At 47.9% G+C, this 22,056-nt stretch overlaps 1 protein-coding gene across 1 annotated transcript in view; it reads left to right on the forward strand.

Moving 5' to 3' along the window:
- Window positions 1–22,056, forward strand: part of LOC115152816 (integrin alpha-9) — a 151,918-nt gene that overhangs the window by 24,704 nt on the left and 105,158 nt on the right. The window contains exons 4-8 of the mRNA XM_029697656.1: window positions 1,887–2,010; window positions 11,647–11,714; window positions 19,441–19,570; window positions 19,922–20,007; window positions 20,570–20,632. Of these exons, the coding sequence (XP_029553516.1) occupies window positions 1,887–2,010; window positions 11,647–11,714; window positions 19,441–19,570; window positions 19,922–20,007; window positions 20,570–20,632 (471 nt within the window). The remainder of the gene's footprint in view (window positions 1–1,886; window positions 2,011–11,646; window positions 11,715–19,440; window positions 19,571–19,921; window positions 20,008–20,569; window positions 20,633–22,056) is intronic.

The following is a 22,056-nucleotide window of genomic DNA, read 5'->3' on the forward strand; positions in this document are numbered from 1 at the left end:
TCAGTTATTACACTAGAGGACTGTTATAACTCTGTTATTACACTAGAGGACTGTTAGAACTCAGTTATTACACTAGAGGACTGTTAGAACTCAGTTATTACACTAGAGGACTGTTAGAACTCTTATTACACTAGAGAACTGTTATAACTCAGTTATTACACTAGAGAACTGTTATAACTCAGTTATTACACTAGAGGACTGTTAGAACTCAGTTATTACACTAGAGGACTGTTAGAACTCAGTTATTACACTAGAGGACTGTTAGAACTCAGTTATTACACTAGAGGACTGTTATAACTCAGTTATTACACTAGAGGACTGTTATAACTCTTATTACACTAGAGAAATGTTAGAACTCAGTTATTACACTAGAGGACTGTTATAACTCTGTTATTACACTAGAGGACTGTTATAACTCTTATTACACTAGAGAACTGTTATAACTCAGTTATTACACTAGAGGACTGTTATAACTCTGTTATTACACTAGAGGACTGTTATAACTCTGTTATTACACTAGAGGACTGTTATAACTCAGTTATTACACTAGAGGACTGTTATAACTCAGTTATTACACTAGAGGACTGTTAGAACTCTGTTATTACAATAGAGGACTGTTATAACTCAGTTATTACACTAGAGGACTGTTATAACTCAGTTATTACACTAGAGGACTGTTATAACTCTGTTATTACACTAGAGGACTGTTATAACTCTGTTATTACACTAAAGGACTGTTAGAACTCAGTTATTACACTAGAGGACTGTTAGAACGCAGTTATTACACTAAAGGACTGTTAGAACTCTGTTATTACACTCGAGGACTGTTATAACTCTGTTATTACACTAGAGGACTGTTATAACTCTGTTATTACACTAGAGGACTGTTAGAACTCTTATTACACTAGAGGACTGTTAGAACTCTTATTACACTAGAGGACTGTTATAACTCAGTTATTACACTAGAGGACTGTTATAACTCAGTTATTACACTAGAGGACTGTTAAAACTCAGTTATTAAACTAGAGAACTGTTAGAACTCAGTTCAGGAGCATTTCACACTACTGAACTGAGCCGAACCAAGCTGTACTGAGCTGGCCTGGTTGTGCATCCACTGCAGTTGCTAGAACTGTGCTGAAATGGACATGTGTAAAGAAATACCTCTGCCTGTGGATGCACACGAATACTAGGAAGGAACCCAGGATGTTATGATGAACATGTTATGAGAACTGTTAGGAACTCAGGATGTTATTATGAAGCAGGGGATGCTCTTCAGCTAACTTGAACCAAGCTACACTGAACTGGCCTGGTTACACATCCATCATAGTTGCAGTTTGGTTCATTAGTGTGAAAAGAGACCTAGTTTGCAAGTCAAAAATGTACGTATGAAGATGTTATGAGTTAGGTCTAATTAGGAGTTAGGCTCTTCTCCCACCACATAGAAAATGGCTGTTTTGGATGCAGGGGGTGTTCTTAATCTGATGTTCGGACAGTCACACCACAGACCAATGAGACCAGGGCCGTTATGGTCACAGTTGGCTGTGCCTTCATCCCTCCTCTTCTCTCAGAACAATTCATTTAGCAGCTCCACTATGAGAGAAGCAACAATATTTAATTATGTCTCTTCAGATGTTTTTGGATGGACATCATTGGTTAAAGTGTGTGGGGGTATGATGGAGTGGGTGTACGTGTGTGTGTGTGTGTGCGCTGCGTGCATCTGTCATCTTTTCTGTCTGTCCAGCCGTCTGTCCACCTTTCTGCTCTCTGTTATCTCAGAGTAGGCCAGCAGATCCAGTCACACCTGAGTGAGAAGTCACGTCTCTGTCTGTTAGTGTCTGTGTGTCTGTCTTTGTGTTCTGACTGTACCTCTCTTGTGTCGGATGCAGGCCTGTGCCCATCGTTGGAAGAATGTCTTCTATGACTCTGAGCTCATCCTTCCCCATGGTTACTGTTCCATCATCCCTCCTACGCTACAGGGCCGGACACAAGCCCTCATCCCCTGCTACGAAGGTACAGTCGTACAAACACACACACACACACACACACACACACACACACACACACACACACACACACCAACCAACTCTACAGGGCCGGACCCAAGCCCTCATCCCCTGCTACGAAGGCACAGTCGTGTACACACACACACACACACACACACACACACACACACACACACACACACACACACACACACACACACCAACCAACTCTACAGGGCAGGACCCCAGCCCTCATTCCCTGGTATGAAGGTACAGTAATGTCAATGGTTCTCAATCTTTTTTGGTTACTGTACCCCTAATTACATTTTGCTCTGCCTGAAGTACCCCCTCATGAACGACTGATCAATAGGTCTATTTTCTCATGAGTACCCCCTTTATAAGCCACTTACTCTGGCGGGAACTAGTACCCAAGGTACTTCGTGGTTTTCAGCTAAAATTATTTTACAGAATTCTTTCCACCAACAATGTTGAATATTTGGGGCATACAATCATCACAGCTCTGCAGATTTTGTTGTGAGGATAAAGAATCAATAGACCATTTGTTTTGGTATTGCCCTCAGGTAGCTTGCTTCTAGTCTCAGGATCAGGAATGGCTGAAAATGCATAACATTGATCTAAATTGACCTTAGAAATAGCATTGTTTGGAGATCTGGAGAGACCTGGTCAGTCAATTACTAATATACTAACTAATACTCTTAGTAAAAGTATTCATCTTCAACTCGCAATCTGTGGATTCAATTCATTAGATAGATTCAAACTATATGTTAAACATCACAGCATAGTTGAGAGATATACAGTTGAAGTCGGAAGTTTACATACACCTTAGCCAAATACATTTAAACTCAGTTTTTCACAATTCCTGACATTTAATCCTAGTAAAAATTCCTTGTCTTAGGTCAGTTAGGATCACCACTTTATTTTTAGAATGTTAAATGTCAGAATAATAGTAGAGAGAATGATTTATTTCAGCTTTTATTTCTTTCATCACATTCCCAGTGAGTCAGAAGTTTACATACGCTCAATTAGTATTTGGTAGCATTGCCTTTAAATTGTTTAACTTGGGTCAAGCATTTTGGGTAGCCTTCCACAAGCTTCCCACAATAAGTTGGGTGTATTTTGGCCCATTCCTCCTGACAGAGCTGGTGTAACTGAGTCAGGTTTGTAGACCTCCTTGCTCGCATACGCTTTTTCAGTTCTGCCCACAAATTTTCTATAGGATTGAGGCCAGGGCTTTGTGATGGCCACTCCAATACCTTGACTTTGTTGTCCTTAAGCCATTTTGCCACAACTTTGGAAGTAAGCTTGGGGTTATTGTCCATTTGGAAGACCCATTTGCGATCAAGCTTTAACTTCCTGACTGATGTCTTGAGATGTTGCTTCAATATATCCACATACTTTTCCTCCCTCATGATGCCATCTATTTTGTGAAGTGCACCAGTCCCTCCTGCAGCAAAGCACCTCCACAGCATGATGCTGCCACCCCCGTGCTTCACGGTTGGGATGGTGTTCTTCGGCTTGCAAGCCACCCCCTTTTTCCTCCAAACATAACGAAGGTCATTATGGCCAAACAGTTCTATTTTTGTTTCATCAGACCAGAGGACATTTCTCCAAAAAGTACGATCTTTGTCCCCATGTGCAGTTGTAAACCGTAGTCTGGCTTTTTTATGACGGTTTTGGAGCAGTGGGTATAGCACTTGTTTTACTGTGGATATAGATACTTTTGTACCTGTTTCCTCCAGCATCTTCACAAGGTTGTTTGCTGTTGTTCTGGAATTGATTTGCACTTTTCACACCAAAGTACGTTCATCTCCAGGAGACATAATGCGTCTCCTTCCTGAGCGGTATGACGGCTGCGTGGTTCCATGGTGTTTATATTTGCGTACTATTGTTTGTACAGATGAATGTGGTACCTTCAGGTATTTGGAAATTGCTCCCAAGGATGAACCAGACATGTGGAGGTCTACAATTGTTTTTCTGAGGTTTTGGCTGATTTCTTTTGATTTTCCCATGATGTCAAGCAAAGAGGCTCTGAGTTTGAAGGTAGGCCTTGAAATACATCCACAGGTACACCTCCAATTGACTCAAATGATGTCAATTAGCCTATCAGAAGCTTCTAAAGCCGTGACATCATTTTCTTTTCTTTTCCAAGCTCTTTAAAGGTACAGTCAACTTAGTGTATGTGAACTTCTGACCCACTGGAATTGTGATACAGTGAATGATAAGTTAAATACTCTGTCTGTAAACAATTGTTGGAAAAATTACATCTTATGCACGAAGTAGATGTCCTAACTGACTTGCCAAAACTGTAGTTTGTTAACAAGAAATTTGTGGAGTGTTTGAAAAACGAGTTTTAATGACTCCAACCTAAGTGTATGTAAACTTCTGACTTCAACTGTATGGTGCGTAGAAATCCGAAGAGTGTGCCCAGCAGAGATAGGTGGGATGGGCTGAGGGAGACTGAGTGTTGGGGTGTGGAACTTGAGACAAGTGGGAGTGGAGTTGCTGGGCGGGGATGGAATGACGGTAAAAGATGAAAGTCAAAAATAACAAAAATAATAAATTTTAAAAAGTTACTTTGAATGACAAACTTACATCATTACATCAGTCTCGGATGGTGGAGGGGCATCTCTCGGGGAACTGTGGGGGGGGGGGGGGGGGGTCTTGGATGGTTGGTGCCCTGGCGGTTGGGAGCTTTGGCCTTTGGCCGATACGTCGCTGGTTTGGGTCTCCGATTTGACTTGGTGTGAGATCTGTCAACGTGTCCTTGGGCGGGGCGCTTGACCCTGGTTGCTCCTATGGGTCACTCTTGATGGGAGTCTGATAGATTGCTGAATGTAATGTTGAGTGTCTTCACTGCAGGTAGATTGTATGTTTTAATATTCAATACATTTTTTTTTATATATTAGGCCACCTATTGGTGGACAGGTATAAATGAAAAAAGCAGACATTGAATATGCCTTCGAGCATGGGGAAGTTATTTTGGATGGTGTATCAATACACCTTGTCACTACAAAGATACAGGCGTCCTTCCTAACTCGGTTGCTGTAGAGGAAGGAAACAGCTCAGGGATTTCACCATGAGGCCAATGGTGACTTTAAAACAGTTACAGAATTTAATGGCTGTGATATCAGAAAACTGAGGCTGTATCAACAACATTGTAGTTTCTCCACAACACTAACCTACATGACAGAGTGGATAGAAGGAAGCTTGTACAGAATAAAAATATTCCAAAACATGCATCCAGTTTACAATAATGTAAAACTGCAACAAAAAAATGTGGCAAAGAAATCTATCTATGTTTGTTGCAAACCCAGTACAACATGCTACTGAGTACCGCTCTAAATATTTTCAAGCATGGTGGTGGCTGCATCATGTTATTGGTATGCTTGTCATTTGCAAGGACTAGAGTTTATGATAAAAATAAACAGAATAGAGCTAAGCACATGCAACATCCTAGAGGAAAACCTGGTTGTCTGCTTTCCACCAGACACTGGGAGACGAATTCACCTTTCAGGAGGACGATAACCTAAATCACAAGGCCAAATATGCACTGGAGTTGCTAACAAAGATGACGTTGAATGTTCATGAGGGGCCTAGTTACAGTTTTTACTTAAATTGACATGAAAATCTATGTCAAGACTTGAAAATGGCTGTCTTGCAATGATCAACAACCACATTGACAGAGCTTGAAGAATTTTTAAAAGAATAAAGTGCAAATATTGCACTGTCCAGATGTGTAAAGCTCTTAGAGACTTACCCAGAAAGACTCACAGCTGTAATTGCTGCCAAAGGTGATTCTAACATGTATTGGCTCAGTTGTTTGAATACTTATATAATCAATATACATTAGTGTTTTATCTTTTGGATTTTTTTTATATATATATATTTTTTACAAATGTTAGAATATTTTCTCCCACTTTGACATTACAGATTATTTTGTGTAGATCATTGACAAAAAATTATAATTAAATCCATTTCAATCCCACTTTGTAACACAAAAAAAGTCAAGGGGTGTGAATACTTTCTGAAGGCATTGTACATGAATGTCTTCATACAAACGGACAGTAAGTCATGGTTACTGCACAGTAACTTTCAATGGAATTCTTCCTTCAGCTCACAATGTACACAACATATAGACAGCGACACAGACTGAAGTTTACTGAGTTTATAAGGAGGGTGAGGGGGAGAGGGCTTGTGTGTTTAACCTGTGTGTGTACATCCTCATCCGTGTGTGTTTATGCTGTGTATACCCTCGGCCCCGGGTTAGACAGTGCAGGGAGTTTATCATGGCACACGTTCTCTCCAGGTCTCACATGAGTTATAGACTTAAACGCACGCACACACACACACACACACACACACACATACACACACACACACACACACACACACACACACACACACACACACACACACACACACACACACATAAACACACACACACACACTTCGCTGTGCTGCTAAAGAATAAAATATTACACAGACACACACGCGCACACACATAAACACACACACACTTTGCTATGCTGCTAAAGGATAAAATATTCCACACACTAACCAGGTTTCCATCCAAACTTTTTATGCAAGTAAAGTACATGTCGGATAAAAATTGTCATGGCGACAGGACTAATGGAAACAGAACATTTTTCTGTGAACTTTCCAAATGTCGTCAAAACAAAATAAGCTAGACAAGGTGGGATCTTTTTGTGTCTGTAAAATTAATTATGCGAGAAATGTTGGCGCTTTTATGTGCAAATATTGATATCATAAACATCATATTGAAGTAAACTTGAAGTCAAGTGAATGAAATTGTGAGGTCCTGCCACTACAACTCAGGAAAGCATGCAGTTTATTAGGCTACAGATGAAATAAGTTATGATCAACTTCACAGGGTGGTGAAAGTGCACGGTGATCTTGATGCTCCTTTCCAATAAATATTGAGGGTCTTATTCTGGTGACATGATGATCGATGCTTAGCTGCCGTTTGACATATGAAGATAATCTTGCTGTTTTTGTCCATAATAATCTCATCAGGTAGGCTATACCTGAACTGTTGGCTAGAGCACACGTGCCAATACCAGAGTGGGCACATTCGCTATATAACACATACTTTTGTTGTGACAAAACCATCAGTAGAGTTTGACATGCGATGGAAACCCATTTAACTTGTGCTTTTTATTTGGTATGTTGGAATTTAACCGCAAAGGTATTTGTATGTATAAAACAATATATAGTTTTATGCAGTTTTTAGAGTATTCGCATGACAATCTGTAGCCAATTTGGATTGAAACCTAGCTAGTTTTAGGTCCAGCTAATTGAGGTAGAGATGTAGGAATGAGTATTCCCTCCATAGACTAAATTGCCACGGGGATGGGGAACATAGCCATTTGAAGCTAGCCAGTAACTCCTCCAGTATGTGTTGACGTCATTTCACAGGATTGAATGGAAGCTGTAGAGATCGGTAAGAAATGGCACTTCTGTATCCAAATATCTTATTCATCCATTTGGGGTTTTTAAGCAATAAATAGCCTGGTATGATGGTGCATTGATCAGTTTTGCCAGGGGTGGGCAACTGCAGTCCTCGAGGGCCTGATTGGTGTCACACTTTTTCTCCGTCCCTAGTAAACACAGCTGGTTAATCAAGTTGCATTCTAAACTGAAGATCGTGATTAGGTGATTACTGGAGTCAGGTGTGTTAGCTGGGGCTGGGGCAAAACTGTGACACCAATCAAGCCCTTGAGAACTGGAATTGCCCACCCCTGAGTTATACAGTTTCAAGCCGTTATTTGTGCGTTTTTGCCCAAAATCAACCTTTAAAGTAACTGTCCAGTGATTGCAGATTTCTATGAAATATGACCTTTAATTAATGTTAAAAAGCAGCTTTTCTGTGTTGGAATGGTGTGGGCGTATACCAGTCAATAAAAATATTAATGGGAGTAGACCGCTGATTGGCCAGCTCATCCTCAGGAGGATGAAATCATTGTCTATGAGGAAATAGCAAGCATTTTTTAAATGTTCTGTTTGAGATGGGGTTTTTGAATAGTTTTTTTCCCCAATTTATGCTTTGGCTACATATGAGTATAGGATGAGTCAATAGCATTATTTGGGGGTATGAGTTAACAGAATATTAACTTTTAAAAGTGAGATATTCCCCTAAATATTTACTTTATAACTGCACCATTCTCTCATCCTCATGGCAAAATGTTAAGAATAGCATGAGATGAGCTTTAAAACAGCAAATGTTAATCTCTGTCCCATGGGAAATGTGTTTTAAAGAAAATGTGTTTTAAAACTGCAAAAATATGTCCGACTCATGACAATGTGAAGAATAGCATTATAAAACTGTACATTTTTCAAAATGTGTTGAAATGCAGGAAGTTAAATTCTTCAACATTTGAAAATACCCATCCATCCATATACCCCTCAAGAGAGGCATAATATGTCATGTCAAGCTGTGTAGAATTGCAGGAAATGCAATTATTTGTCCCCTCCAATATCTACGCCCTAATTTCGCCCTTGATTCCCTCGCAAATGTTTTCTTTAGGAAGCTGTGTTGAAAACACTATTGGCCTGGTGTTTTTCAAGGCGTTTAAGAATATTTGCGGACTGAATGTATGAAACTTTTTTTTAACCAGTCGAATCAGGAACAGTATTCATATTTACAATGACATCCTTATAGTGAGAGGCAGACTGGGGCCCATTTTCAAATAGCGTCTCAGACTAGGAGTGGTAGGAGTGGTGATCTTGGATATTCATTATTATCTAAAAGGCAGAACTGATCCTAGACTCTTTGTGAATATGGCCCCTGATACAATACTATAGGCTGGAGAGTATGCATTACCTACTTCCCTGTAGGAGTGCTACAGCCTGGGACCATGTTAGGAGGGCTACAGCCTGGGACCATGTTAGGAGGGCTACAGCCTGGGACCATGTTAGGAGGGCTACAGCCTGGGACCATGTTAGGAGGGCTACAGCCTGGGACCATGTTAGGAGGGCTACAGCCTGGGACCATGTTAGGAGGGCTACAGCCTGGGACCATGTTAGGAGTGCTACAGCCTGGGACCATGTTAGGAGGGCTACAGCCTGGGACCATGTTAGGAGGGCTACAGCCTGGGACCATGTTAGGAGAGCTACAGCCTGGGACCATGTTAGGAGGGCTACAGCCTGGGACCATGTTAGGAGGGCTACAGCCTGGGACCATGTTAGGAGGGCTACAGCCTGGAACCATGTTAGGAGTGCTACAGCCTGGGACCATGTTAGGAGGGCTACAGCCTGGGACCATGTTAGGAGGGCTACAGCCTGGGACCATGTTAGGAGTGCTACAGCCTGGGACCATGTTAGGAGGGCTACAGCCTGGGACCATGTTAGGAGGGCTACAGCCTGGGACCATGTTAGGAGGGCTACAGCCTGGGATCACCCTGTTTTACCATATTAGGAGGGCTACAGTCAGGTTTCTCTGCCCTCAAAGTAATTTATAGGCCTTGTACATTTTAACACAATGAAGGTGGTTTGAAAAAGGATCTATAGAAAAGCATTTACCTAGCATGTCCTATACAAGTATCATGAACTACATCCCAAATGGCACCCTATTCCCTACATAGTGCACTACTTTTGACCAGAGCCCTATGGGCCGAGATCAAAAGTAGAGCACTATATAGGGAATGATGTGCCATTTGGGACTCAGCCCATGATTTAATTAAATTATTTGTTTTGATTCAGCCAAGTGAGTTTCTTTTTCAAAGGAAGGCAGACCTTTATTTCTTGATTTGGCTCACAGGTTGAGCTTTTTTAGTGTCTTCCTTTCTGCATTTGCCGCCAATCGCACGGAGCCACTCCTGCCAAGCAACTAGGCACACACACAGAAACACACACACACACGCAGACACAGAAACACACACTGACACAGAAACATACACAGAAACACACACACAGAAACACACACACAGAAACACACACACAGAAACACACATACCCCCCCCCCCCCCAAAAGGCAGAGTTCTCTCCCCCCCAAAAGGCAGAGTTCTCTTCCCCCCAAAAGGCAGAGTTCTCTTCCCCCCAAAAGGCAGAGTTCTCTTCCCCCCAAAAGGCAGTTCTCTTCCCCCCAAAAGGCAGAGTTCTCTTCCCCCCAAAAGGCAGAGTTCTCTTCCCCCCAAAAGGCAGAGTTCTCTCCCCCCCAAAAGGCAGAGTTCTCTTCCCCCCAAAAGGCCAGAGTTCTCTCCCCCCCAAAAGGCAGAGTTCTCTCCCCCCCAAAAGGCAGAGTTCTCTCCCCCTCCAAAAGGCAGAGTTCTCTCCCCCTCCAAAAGGCAGAGTTCTCCCCCCCCCCCAAAAGGCAGAGTTCTCTCCCCTCCCAAAAGGCAGAGTCCTCTCCCCCCCCCAAAAGGCAGAGTTCTCCCCCCCCACAAAAGGCAGAGTTCCCCCCCCCCCCATAGAGGCAGAGTTCTCCTCCCCCTATAGAGTTCTCCCCCCATAGAGTTCCCCTCCCCCCATAGAGGCAGAGTTCCCCTCCCCCCATAGAGGCAGAGTTCTCCTCCCCCCATATAGGCAGAGTTCTCCTCCCCCCATAGAGGCAGAGTTCCCCCTCCCCCATAGAGGCAGAGTTCCCCCTCCCCCCATAGAGGCAGAGTTCCCCCTCCCCCCATAGAGGCAGAGTTCCCCTCCCCCCATAGAGGCAGAGTTCCCCTCCCCCCATAGAGGCAGAGTTCCCCCTCCCCCCATAGAGGCAGAGTTCCCCCTCCCCCATAGAGGCAGAGTTCCCCCTCCCCCCATAGAGGCAGAGTTCCCCTCCCCCCATAGAGGCAGAGTTCCCCTCCCCCCATAGAGGCAGAGTTCCCCTCCCCCCCATAGAGGCAGAGTTCCCCCTCCCCCATAGAGGCAGAGTTCCCCCTCCCCCCATAGAGGCAGAGTTCCCCTCCCCCATAGAGGCAGAGTTCCCCTCCCCCCATAGAGGCAGAGTTCCCCCTCCCCCCCTAGAGGCAGAGTGCCCCCCCCCCCCATAGAGGCAGAGTTCCCCCCCCCCCATAGAGGCAGAGTTCCCCCCCCCCCATAGAGGCAGAGTTCCCCCCCCCCCCATAGAGGCAGAGTTCCCCCTCCCCCCATAGAGGCAGAGTTCCCCTCCCCCCATAGAGGCAGAGTTCCCCTCCCCCCATAGAGGCAGAGTTCCCCTCCCCCCATAGAGGCAGAGTTCCCCCTCCCCCATAGAGGCAGAGTTCCCCTCCCCCCATAGAGGCAGAGTTCCCCTCCCCCCATAGAGGCAGAGTTCCCCCTCCCCCATAGAGACAGAGTTCCCCTCCCCCCATAGAGGCAGAGTTTCCCCTCCCCCATAGAGGCAGAGTTTGAGTTTTTGTTGAATGTGGCCTTACTCAGTTTTAATGCGTTCTAAATGGAACTCTATCCCCTATATAGTGCACTACTTTTGATGAGGGCCCAAGGGGATCCCATACGGCCCTGGTCAAAAGTAGTGCACTATACAGGGAATAAGGTGCCATGTGGGACATAACCAAACTTTCTTCCCCTGTTTCCAGATTTTTACTTGGCCGGCGCTGAAGACTTTGACTAGCTCCATATGGAATGCAGGGAGAAGTGGCGTATAAATGCTGGCTCAGGTACACAGCAAAACCATTTGTGGTTTGTTTTTTCTTTGCAGACTACAAGCAGAAGTATGGGGAAGAGCACGGCTCGTGCCAAGCGGGGATAGCAGGCGTTTTTACTGAGGTCAGTAGCAGTGCATTCTCCATGTTCATCTCTTCTCTTCCTCTAGTACATGTGGTACTGCTCTGTGTTTGTTGCTGTTATCTCAGGCTGCTCTTTCAGTCTGGGATACCTTTTAATGGTAGAGAAAACACATGAGCACACACACACCACAACAGACACACTACACACACACACCCCAGTCACACACCAGACGCACAGACACACACCAGACGCACAGACACACACACACACACACCAGACAAACATCACACACCAAACACACATCACACACCAGACACACACACACCAGACGGGCGCACACACACCAGACAGACGCACAGACACACACGCACACCAGACACACCGGATGTGCGCACACACACACGCACACACCAAACAGACGCACACCACACACACACACCAGACGCGCGCACACACACCAGACAAACGACACACACCAGACACACACACACACACCAGACAGACACACACACACACCAGACGCACGCACACACCAGACACACACACACACACCAGACAGATGCACACACACACCAGACACACACCACACAAGCACACTAGACAGATGCGCACACACACACACACACACCAGTCATACGCACACACACCAGTCAGACGTACACACATACACACCACACGCACACACAGACGCGCACACACACCAGACAGACCCGCGCACACACACATACCAGACACACGCACACACACACCAGACACACACACACACCAGTCAGACGCACACACGCACACCAGACATCCACCAGACACACACCACACACACACACACCAGACAGACCCTCCCACACACACACACACCAGACGCACACCGCACACACACACACACACACGCACACCATGACGCACACCACACACACACCAGTCAGATGCACACACGCACACCAGACACACGCACGCACACACACACACACACACACACACACCGGACACACACCACATGCACTCCACACACGCACACACAGACACCAGACAGACGCACACACACACACACACACACCAGACAGACGCGCGCACACACACCAGACAGACGCGCGCACACACACCAGACAGACGCGCACACACACCAGACAGACGTGCGCACACACACCAGACGCACGCACACACACACACACACACACACACACACACACACACACACACCCCAGTCACATACCAGACGCACAGACACACAACAGACGCACAGACACACACACACACCAGACAAACATCACACACCAAACACACATCACACACCAGACACACACACACCAGACGTGCGCACACACACCAGACAGACGCGCGCACACACAGACAGATGCACGCACACCAGACAGACGCGCACACCCGACGCACACCACACACAAACCAGGCACACACACACACACACCAGGCACACACACACACGCACACCAGACACACACCAGACAGACATGCACACACCAGACGCACACTACACTCACACACCAGACAAACACCACACACCAGACACACACACACACACCAGACAAACACACACACACCAGACAAACACCACACACCAGACACACACACACACACACCAGACAAACACCACACACACACGCCAGACAGACGCCACACACACTTACACACCAGACGCACACACACCAGACAAACATCAGACACGACACACACACACTTCACACACCAGACGCACACCACACACACACCAGACGCACACCAGACAGACAGACACACACACACCAGACGCACACTTCACACACCAGACAGACGCACACAACACACACACAAGACAGACGCACACCACACACACACCAGACAGACGCACACCACACACACACACCAGACAGACGCACACCACACGCACACAAGACAGACGCGCACACACACACGCACCAGACAGACACACACGCACACACACACACCAGACGCACACCACACACACGACCCACACCACACACACACCAGACGTGCACACACACCAGACAGACAAGCACACACACACACGCACACCAGACACACACACACCAGACGCACACCAGACGCACAGACACACACACACCAGACGCACACCAGAAACACACACACACACACCAGACAAATGCACACACACACACCACACACACACACCAGACAGACGCACACGCACACCAGACAGACACACACACACACACCAGATGCACACCAGACAGACACACACACACACACCAGACGATCACCAGACAGACACACACACACACACACCAGACGATCACCAGACTGACACACACACACACACACACACACACCAGACGCACACCACACACACACACACCAGACGCACACCACACACACACACCAGACGCACACATACACCGGGCGCACACCGGACGCACACCGGACGCCACACACACACACACACCAGACGCACACACACACGACAGACACGCACACCAGACGCACACACCCACCACACACACACACACACACACACCAGACGCACACCACACACACACCAGAAGCACACCACACACACACACCAGACGCACACACGCACACACCAGACGCACACCGGACGCACACCAGACGCACACCAGACGCACACACACACCAGACGCACATCAGAAACACACACACACACCAGACAAATGCACACACACACACACACCACAGACACACCAGACATACGCACACGCACACCAGACAGACACACACACACACAAACACCAGACACACACCAGACAGACAGACACACACACACACACCAGACGCACACCACACACACACCAGACGCGCACACACACACCGGATGCACACCGGATGCCACACACACACACACACACACCAGACGCACACCACACACACACACACCAGACGCACACACACACCGGGCGCACACCGGACGCACACCGGACGCCACACACACACACACACCAGACGCACACACACACGACAGACAGACGCACACCAGACGCACACACCCACCACACACACACACACACACACACCAGACGCACACCACACACACACCAGAAGCACACCACACACACACACCAGACGCACACACGCACACACCAGACGCACACCGGACGCACACCAGACGCACACCAGACGCACACACACACCAGACGCACATCAGAAACACACACACACACCAGACAAATGCACACACACACACACCACAGACACACCAGACAGACGCACACGCACACCAGACAGACACACACACACACAAACACCAGACACACACCAGACAGACAGACACACACACACACACCAGACGCACACCACACACACACCAGACGCGCACACACACACCGGATGCACACCGGATGCCACACACACACACACAAACACCAGACGCACACACACACGACAGACAGACGCACACCAGACGCACACACACACCAGACGCACACCACACACACACACCAGACGCACACACGCACACACCGGACGCACACCGGAAACACACACACACACACTTCACACACCAGACGCACACCACACACACATACCAGACAGATGCACACACACACCAGACAGACGCACACAAACACGCACCAGACAGACACACACACACGCACACACACCAGACGATAACCAGACGCACACCACACACACACACCAGACGCACACGCACACACCAGACGCACACGCACACACACCAGACAGATGCGCGCGCACACCAGAAAGATGCGCACACACACACGCACACCAGACGCCACACAGACGCCACACACCAGACAGACGCACACACACACACACGACAGACAGACTCACACCAGACGCACACACCCACCACACACACCACACGCAAACACACCAGACACAAACACACCAGACACAAACTAGTCAGATGCACACACACACCAGATGCACACCAGACGCACACACACAGACGCACACACACAGACACACACACACACCAGACACACACCACATGCCAGACGCACACCACACACACACCAGACAGACGCACACACACACACCAGACACACACCAGATACACACACACGCACACCAGACACACACACACCAGACACACACCAAAACACACCAGATGCACACACACACCAGACACACACCAAAACACACCAGACGCACACACACACACACGCACGCGTACACACACACCAGACAGACACACACACACGCACCAGACAGACGCACACGCACCAGACGCACACACACACACACACACACACACACACCAGACGCACACCGCACACACACCAGACGCACACCGCACACACACCAGACGCACACCGCACACACACCAGACACACACACAGACCCGCGCACACACACACACCACATGCCAGACGCACACCACACACACACACACACCAGACACACACACCAGAAACACCAGACACACACACACACCAGAAACACCAGACACACACACCAGACACACAGACACACCAGACACACACACACACACCAGACACACACACACACACCAGACACACACACACCAGACACACCACACACCAGACACACCAGACACACACACACACACACACACACCAGACACACAGACACACCAGACATACACACACACCAGACACACACACACACACACCAGACACACACACACACCAGACACACACACACACACACATCAGACACACACACACCAGACACACCACACACCAGACACACCAGACACACCAGACACACATCCACACACCAGAGACACACACACACCAGACACACACACACACACGCGCACGCGCAGACACACACACATCAGACGCACACACACACCAGCCGCACACACACACCACACACCACACACACACCACACACACATCACACCACACATCACACACACACACACGCACACCAGACAGACGCACACACACACGCACACCAGACAGACGCACACCACACACACCAGATGCGCACACACACCCACACCACACACACCAGACACACACACGCACACACACACCAACACACACCAGACAGACGCGCGCAGACACACACACACACACACCAGACGCACACACACACCAGACGCACACACACACCACACGCACATCACACACTACACACGCACACCAGACAGACGCACACACACGCACACCACACACACTAGATGCGCACACCACACACACCAGACAGGCGCACACCACACACACCAGACAGACGCACACCACAAACACACCAGACAGATGCACACCACTCACACACTAGACAGACACACACCACACACACTCTAGACGGACGCACACCACACACACACTAGACACACAGACCCGCACACACCACACACACAGACCCGCACACACCACACACACAGACCCCCACACACACACACACACCACACGCACACCACACGCACACCAGACACACACCAGACGCACACCACACACACCAGACGCACACCACACACACGCACACACAAGTCAGACACACACACCAGACGCACACACCAGACACACACGCACACACACACACGCGCACACACCACATGCCAGACGCACACCACACACCCACACCAGATACACACAGACCCGCACACACACACACACCACATGCCAGACGCACACCACACACACACACACACACACACCACACACACACACACACACACACACACACACACACACCAGACACACACACACCAGAAACACCAGACACACACACACACACACACCAGACACACACACACACACACCAGACACACACACACACACACACCAGACACACACACACCAGACACACACACACACACACCAGACACACACACACCAGACACACACACACCAGACACACCAGACACACACACCAGACACACACACCCGACACACACCCACACACCAGAGACACACACACACCAGACACACACTCACGCGCGCGCACAGACACACACACATCAGACGCACACACACCACACGCACATCACACACACACACCACACGCACATCACACCACACACCACACACACACACGCACACCAGAGAGCCGCACACCACACACACACTAGACAGACGCACACCACACACACACTAGACAGACACACACCACACAAACACTAGACAGACGCACACACCCACACCGGACACACCAGACACACACACACACCAGACGCACACACCCACACCAGACACACACACACACCAGACACACACACACACACACACCAGACACACCAGACACACACACCACACACACACACCCGACACACACCCGACACACACCCATACACCAGAGACACACACACATGCGCGCGCGCAGACACACACACATCAGACGCACACACACACCAGCCGCACACACACACCACACGCACATCACACACACCACACACCACACACACACACACACACACACACACACACACACACACCAGAGAGACGCACACACACACGCACACCAGACAGACGCGCACACCAGACATATGCACACCACACACACCAGATGCGCACACACACCCACACCACACACACCAGACACACACACCAGACACACACACGCACACACACACCAACACACACCAGACAGACGCGCACAGACACACACACACACCATACGCACGCACACACACACACCAGACGCACACACACACCAGACAAACATCACACACCCGACACACACACACCACACGCACATCACACACTACACACGCACACCAGACAGACGCACACACACGCACACCACACACACCAGACGCGCACACCACACACACCAGACAGGCGCACACCACACACTCCAGACAGACGCACACCACACACCAGACAGACGCACACCACACACACACTAGACAGACGCACAAGACACACACACTATAGACAGACGCACACCACACACACACACTAGAAGGACGCACACAACACACACACTAGACAGACGCACCCCACACACACTCTAGACAGACGCACACCACACACACACTAGACAGACGCACACCACACACACACTAGACAGACGCACACCACACACACACTAGACAGACGCACACCACACACACACTAGACAGACGCACACACACACACACTAGACAGACGCGCACACACACACACACACACACACACACACACACACACACACACACACACACACACACACACACACACTAGACAGACACACACACACACACACACTAGACAGACGCACACACACACTAGACAGACGCACATACACACTAGACAGACGCACATACACACTAGACAGACGCACACACCAGACGCACACACAGACGCACACCACACACGCACCAGACACACAGACCCGCACACACCACACACACAGACCCACACACACCACACACACGCACACCACACGCACACCACACGCACACCAGACACACACCAGACGCACACCACACACACCAGACGCACACCACACATACCAGACGTACAACACACACACCAGACGCACACCACACACACGCACCACACACACACCAGACGCACACACGCACACCACACACGCGCACACACACACACGCACACACACCACATGCCAGACGCACACCACACACACACACCAGACAGACGCTAACTCCAGTCAGACGCACACACACACCAGACGCACACCACACACACACACACACACCTCACCTCACGCACACCAATCCATTAAAGTGTGATCCAGTAATTTCGCCTAAGTTAATTGCTAAACAGTCTACTCTCTCTCCATCTCTCTGTCCCTCTGTCTCTCTCTCCGTCTCTGTCTCTCTTTCTGATGTATTGTGACTTCGTTGGGTTGACTGTGTGAGAGACAGGGAGTCAATATGGTGTGTTTGTGGTCATATCAGGAGCTGGTGGTGATGGGAGCTCCAGGATCATACTACTGGACAGGAACAGTTAAGGTCTACAACCTGACCTCCAACACCTTCTACAACCCCAACAAAGAAGACATCAACTCACACAGATACAGTTATCTAGGTAAGTATCCTGTCTTTGATTAGTTTACTCAATCAATCACATTCATATACAGCCTTTTTACAACCGTTTGACAAGTAGGGCTTTACAGTAACACGGCATATACTACCAAAGAGCAACAGTAAATTATCAAATTTGACCAACTCTGTCTGTCTGTTTGACCGACTGTAACTGTCTGTTTGACCGCCGACTGTAACTGTCTGTTTGACCGACTCTAACTGTCTGTTTGACCGACTGTAACTGTCTGTTTGACCGACTGTAACTGTCTGTTTGACCGACTATAACTGTCGGTTTGACCGACTGTAACTGTCTGTTTGACCGACTGTAACTGTCGGTTTGACCAACACTTTACAGGCTATGCCGTGACTACTGGACACTTCTCCTCTCCTAACATCATAGATGTGGCTGCAGGAGCTCCACAACACAGTGGAGGAGGGAAAGTATGTACTGGAATGTTATACCTTTGTTGTGTTATTGCATTGGTCTGGTACATACCTGTCCTGTGTACCTGTAACATACATACCTGTACTGAGTACCTGTAACATACATACCTGTACTGAGTACCTGTAATGAACATACCTGTCCTGTGTACCTGTAACATACATACCTGTACTGAGTACCTGTAACATACATACCTGTACTGAGTACCTGTAATGTACATACCTGTACTGAGTACCTGTAACATACATACCTGTACTGAGTACCTGTAACATACATACCTGTACTGAGTACCTGTAATGTACATACCTGTACTGAGTACCTGTAACGTACATACCTGTACTGTGTACCTGTGACATACATACCTGTACTGAGTACCTGTAACGTACATACCTGTACTGAGTACCTGTAATGTACATACCTGTACTGTGTACCTCTAACGTACATACTTGTACTGTGTACCTGTAATGTACATACCTGTACTGTGTACCTCTAACGTACATACTTGTACTGTGTACCTGAAACGTACCAGTATTTTAACACTGTTGATTCCTTTCCCTCCAGATTTACATTTTCAGAATCGATGGTGTGTCTTTAGTGAAGATCTTTCAAGCCTCAGGGACAATGGTATGTGTCTGAAGGTCCACAGTTAGCTACTATGCTTTTTAACCATTACTACATAAGTGACATATTGTTGTTTATTTACCGGTGTGTCGGTAGTAATCACTCTTAATATATGCCATTTAGCAGACACTTTTATCCAAAGTGACTTAGTCATGCATCATACATTTTACAGATGGGTGGTCCCATGGTGTAGTTGAAGCATGGCAGGCTGCTAGTTGATAGCTGGTGTAGATGAAGCATGGTTACTGCTTGTTCAAAGTAGGTATAGATGAAGCATGGCAGGATGCTAGTTCATAGCTGGTGTATTGTAGATGAAGCATGGCAGGCTGCTAGTTCATAGCTGGTGTAGATGAAGCATGGCAGGATGCTAGTTCATAGCTGGTGTATTGTAGATGAAGCATGGCAGGCTGCTAGTTCATAGCTGGTGTAGATGAAGCATGGCAGGATGCTTGTTCATAGAAAGTGTTGATGAAGCATGACAGGTTGCTAGTTCATAGCATGGTAGGCTGCTAGTTTATAGCAGGTGTATATGAAGCATGGCAGGCTGCTAGTTCATAGTAGGTGTAGATGAAGCATGGCAGGTTGCTAGTTCATAGCATGGCAGGCTGCTAGTTCATAGCTGGTGTAGATGAAGCATGGCAAGATGCTAGTTCATAGCTGGTGTAGATGAAGCATGGCAAGATGCTAGTTCATAGCATGGTAGGCTGCTAGTTCATAGTTGGTGTAGATGAAGCATGGCAGGATGCTAGTTCATAGCTGGTGTAGATGAAGCACGGTAGGCTGCTAGTTCATAGCTGGTGTAGATGAAGCATGGTAGGCTACTAGTTCATAGCAGGTGTAGATGAAGCATGGTGGGCTGCTAGTTCAAAGAAGGTGTAGATGAAGCATGCCTGGCTGCTAGTTCATAGCTGCTGTAGATGAAGCATGGTAGGCTGCTAGTTCATAGCTGCTGTAGATGAAGCATGGCAGGCTGCTAGTTCATAACAGGTGTAGATGAAGCATGCCTGGCTGCTAGTTCATAGCTGCTGTAGATGAAGCATGGTAGGCTGCTAGTTCATAGCTGCTGTAGATGAAGCATGGCTGGATGCTAGTTCATAACAGGTGTAGATGAAGCATGGCTGGATGCTAGTTCATAACAGGTGTAGATGAAGCATGGCTGGCTGCTAGTTCATAGCTGCTGTAGATGAAGCATGGCTGGATGCTAGTTCATAACAGGTGTAGATGAAGCATGGCAGGCTGCTAGTTCTTTGTTTTCTCAGGAGCACCACGCTGTTTATGCTGTCTATGTAGTGATCTAGATAGCAGCAGTGGTTAGCTAATGGGGAAGGAGGCTCTGGGCTGCATTCCAAATAACAGCCCATCATGGGCTTTGGTCAAAAGTAGTACACTATATAGGGAAAGACATGCCATTTGGGACACATACCTCG

Source organism: Salmo trutta, chromosome 18 (assembly GCF_901001165.1).
Source record: "Salmo trutta chromosome 18, fSalTru1.1, whole genome shotgun sequence".
Classification (NCBI taxonomy): domain Eukaryota; kingdom Metazoa; phylum Chordata; class Actinopteri; order Salmoniformes; family Salmonidae; genus Salmo; species Salmo trutta.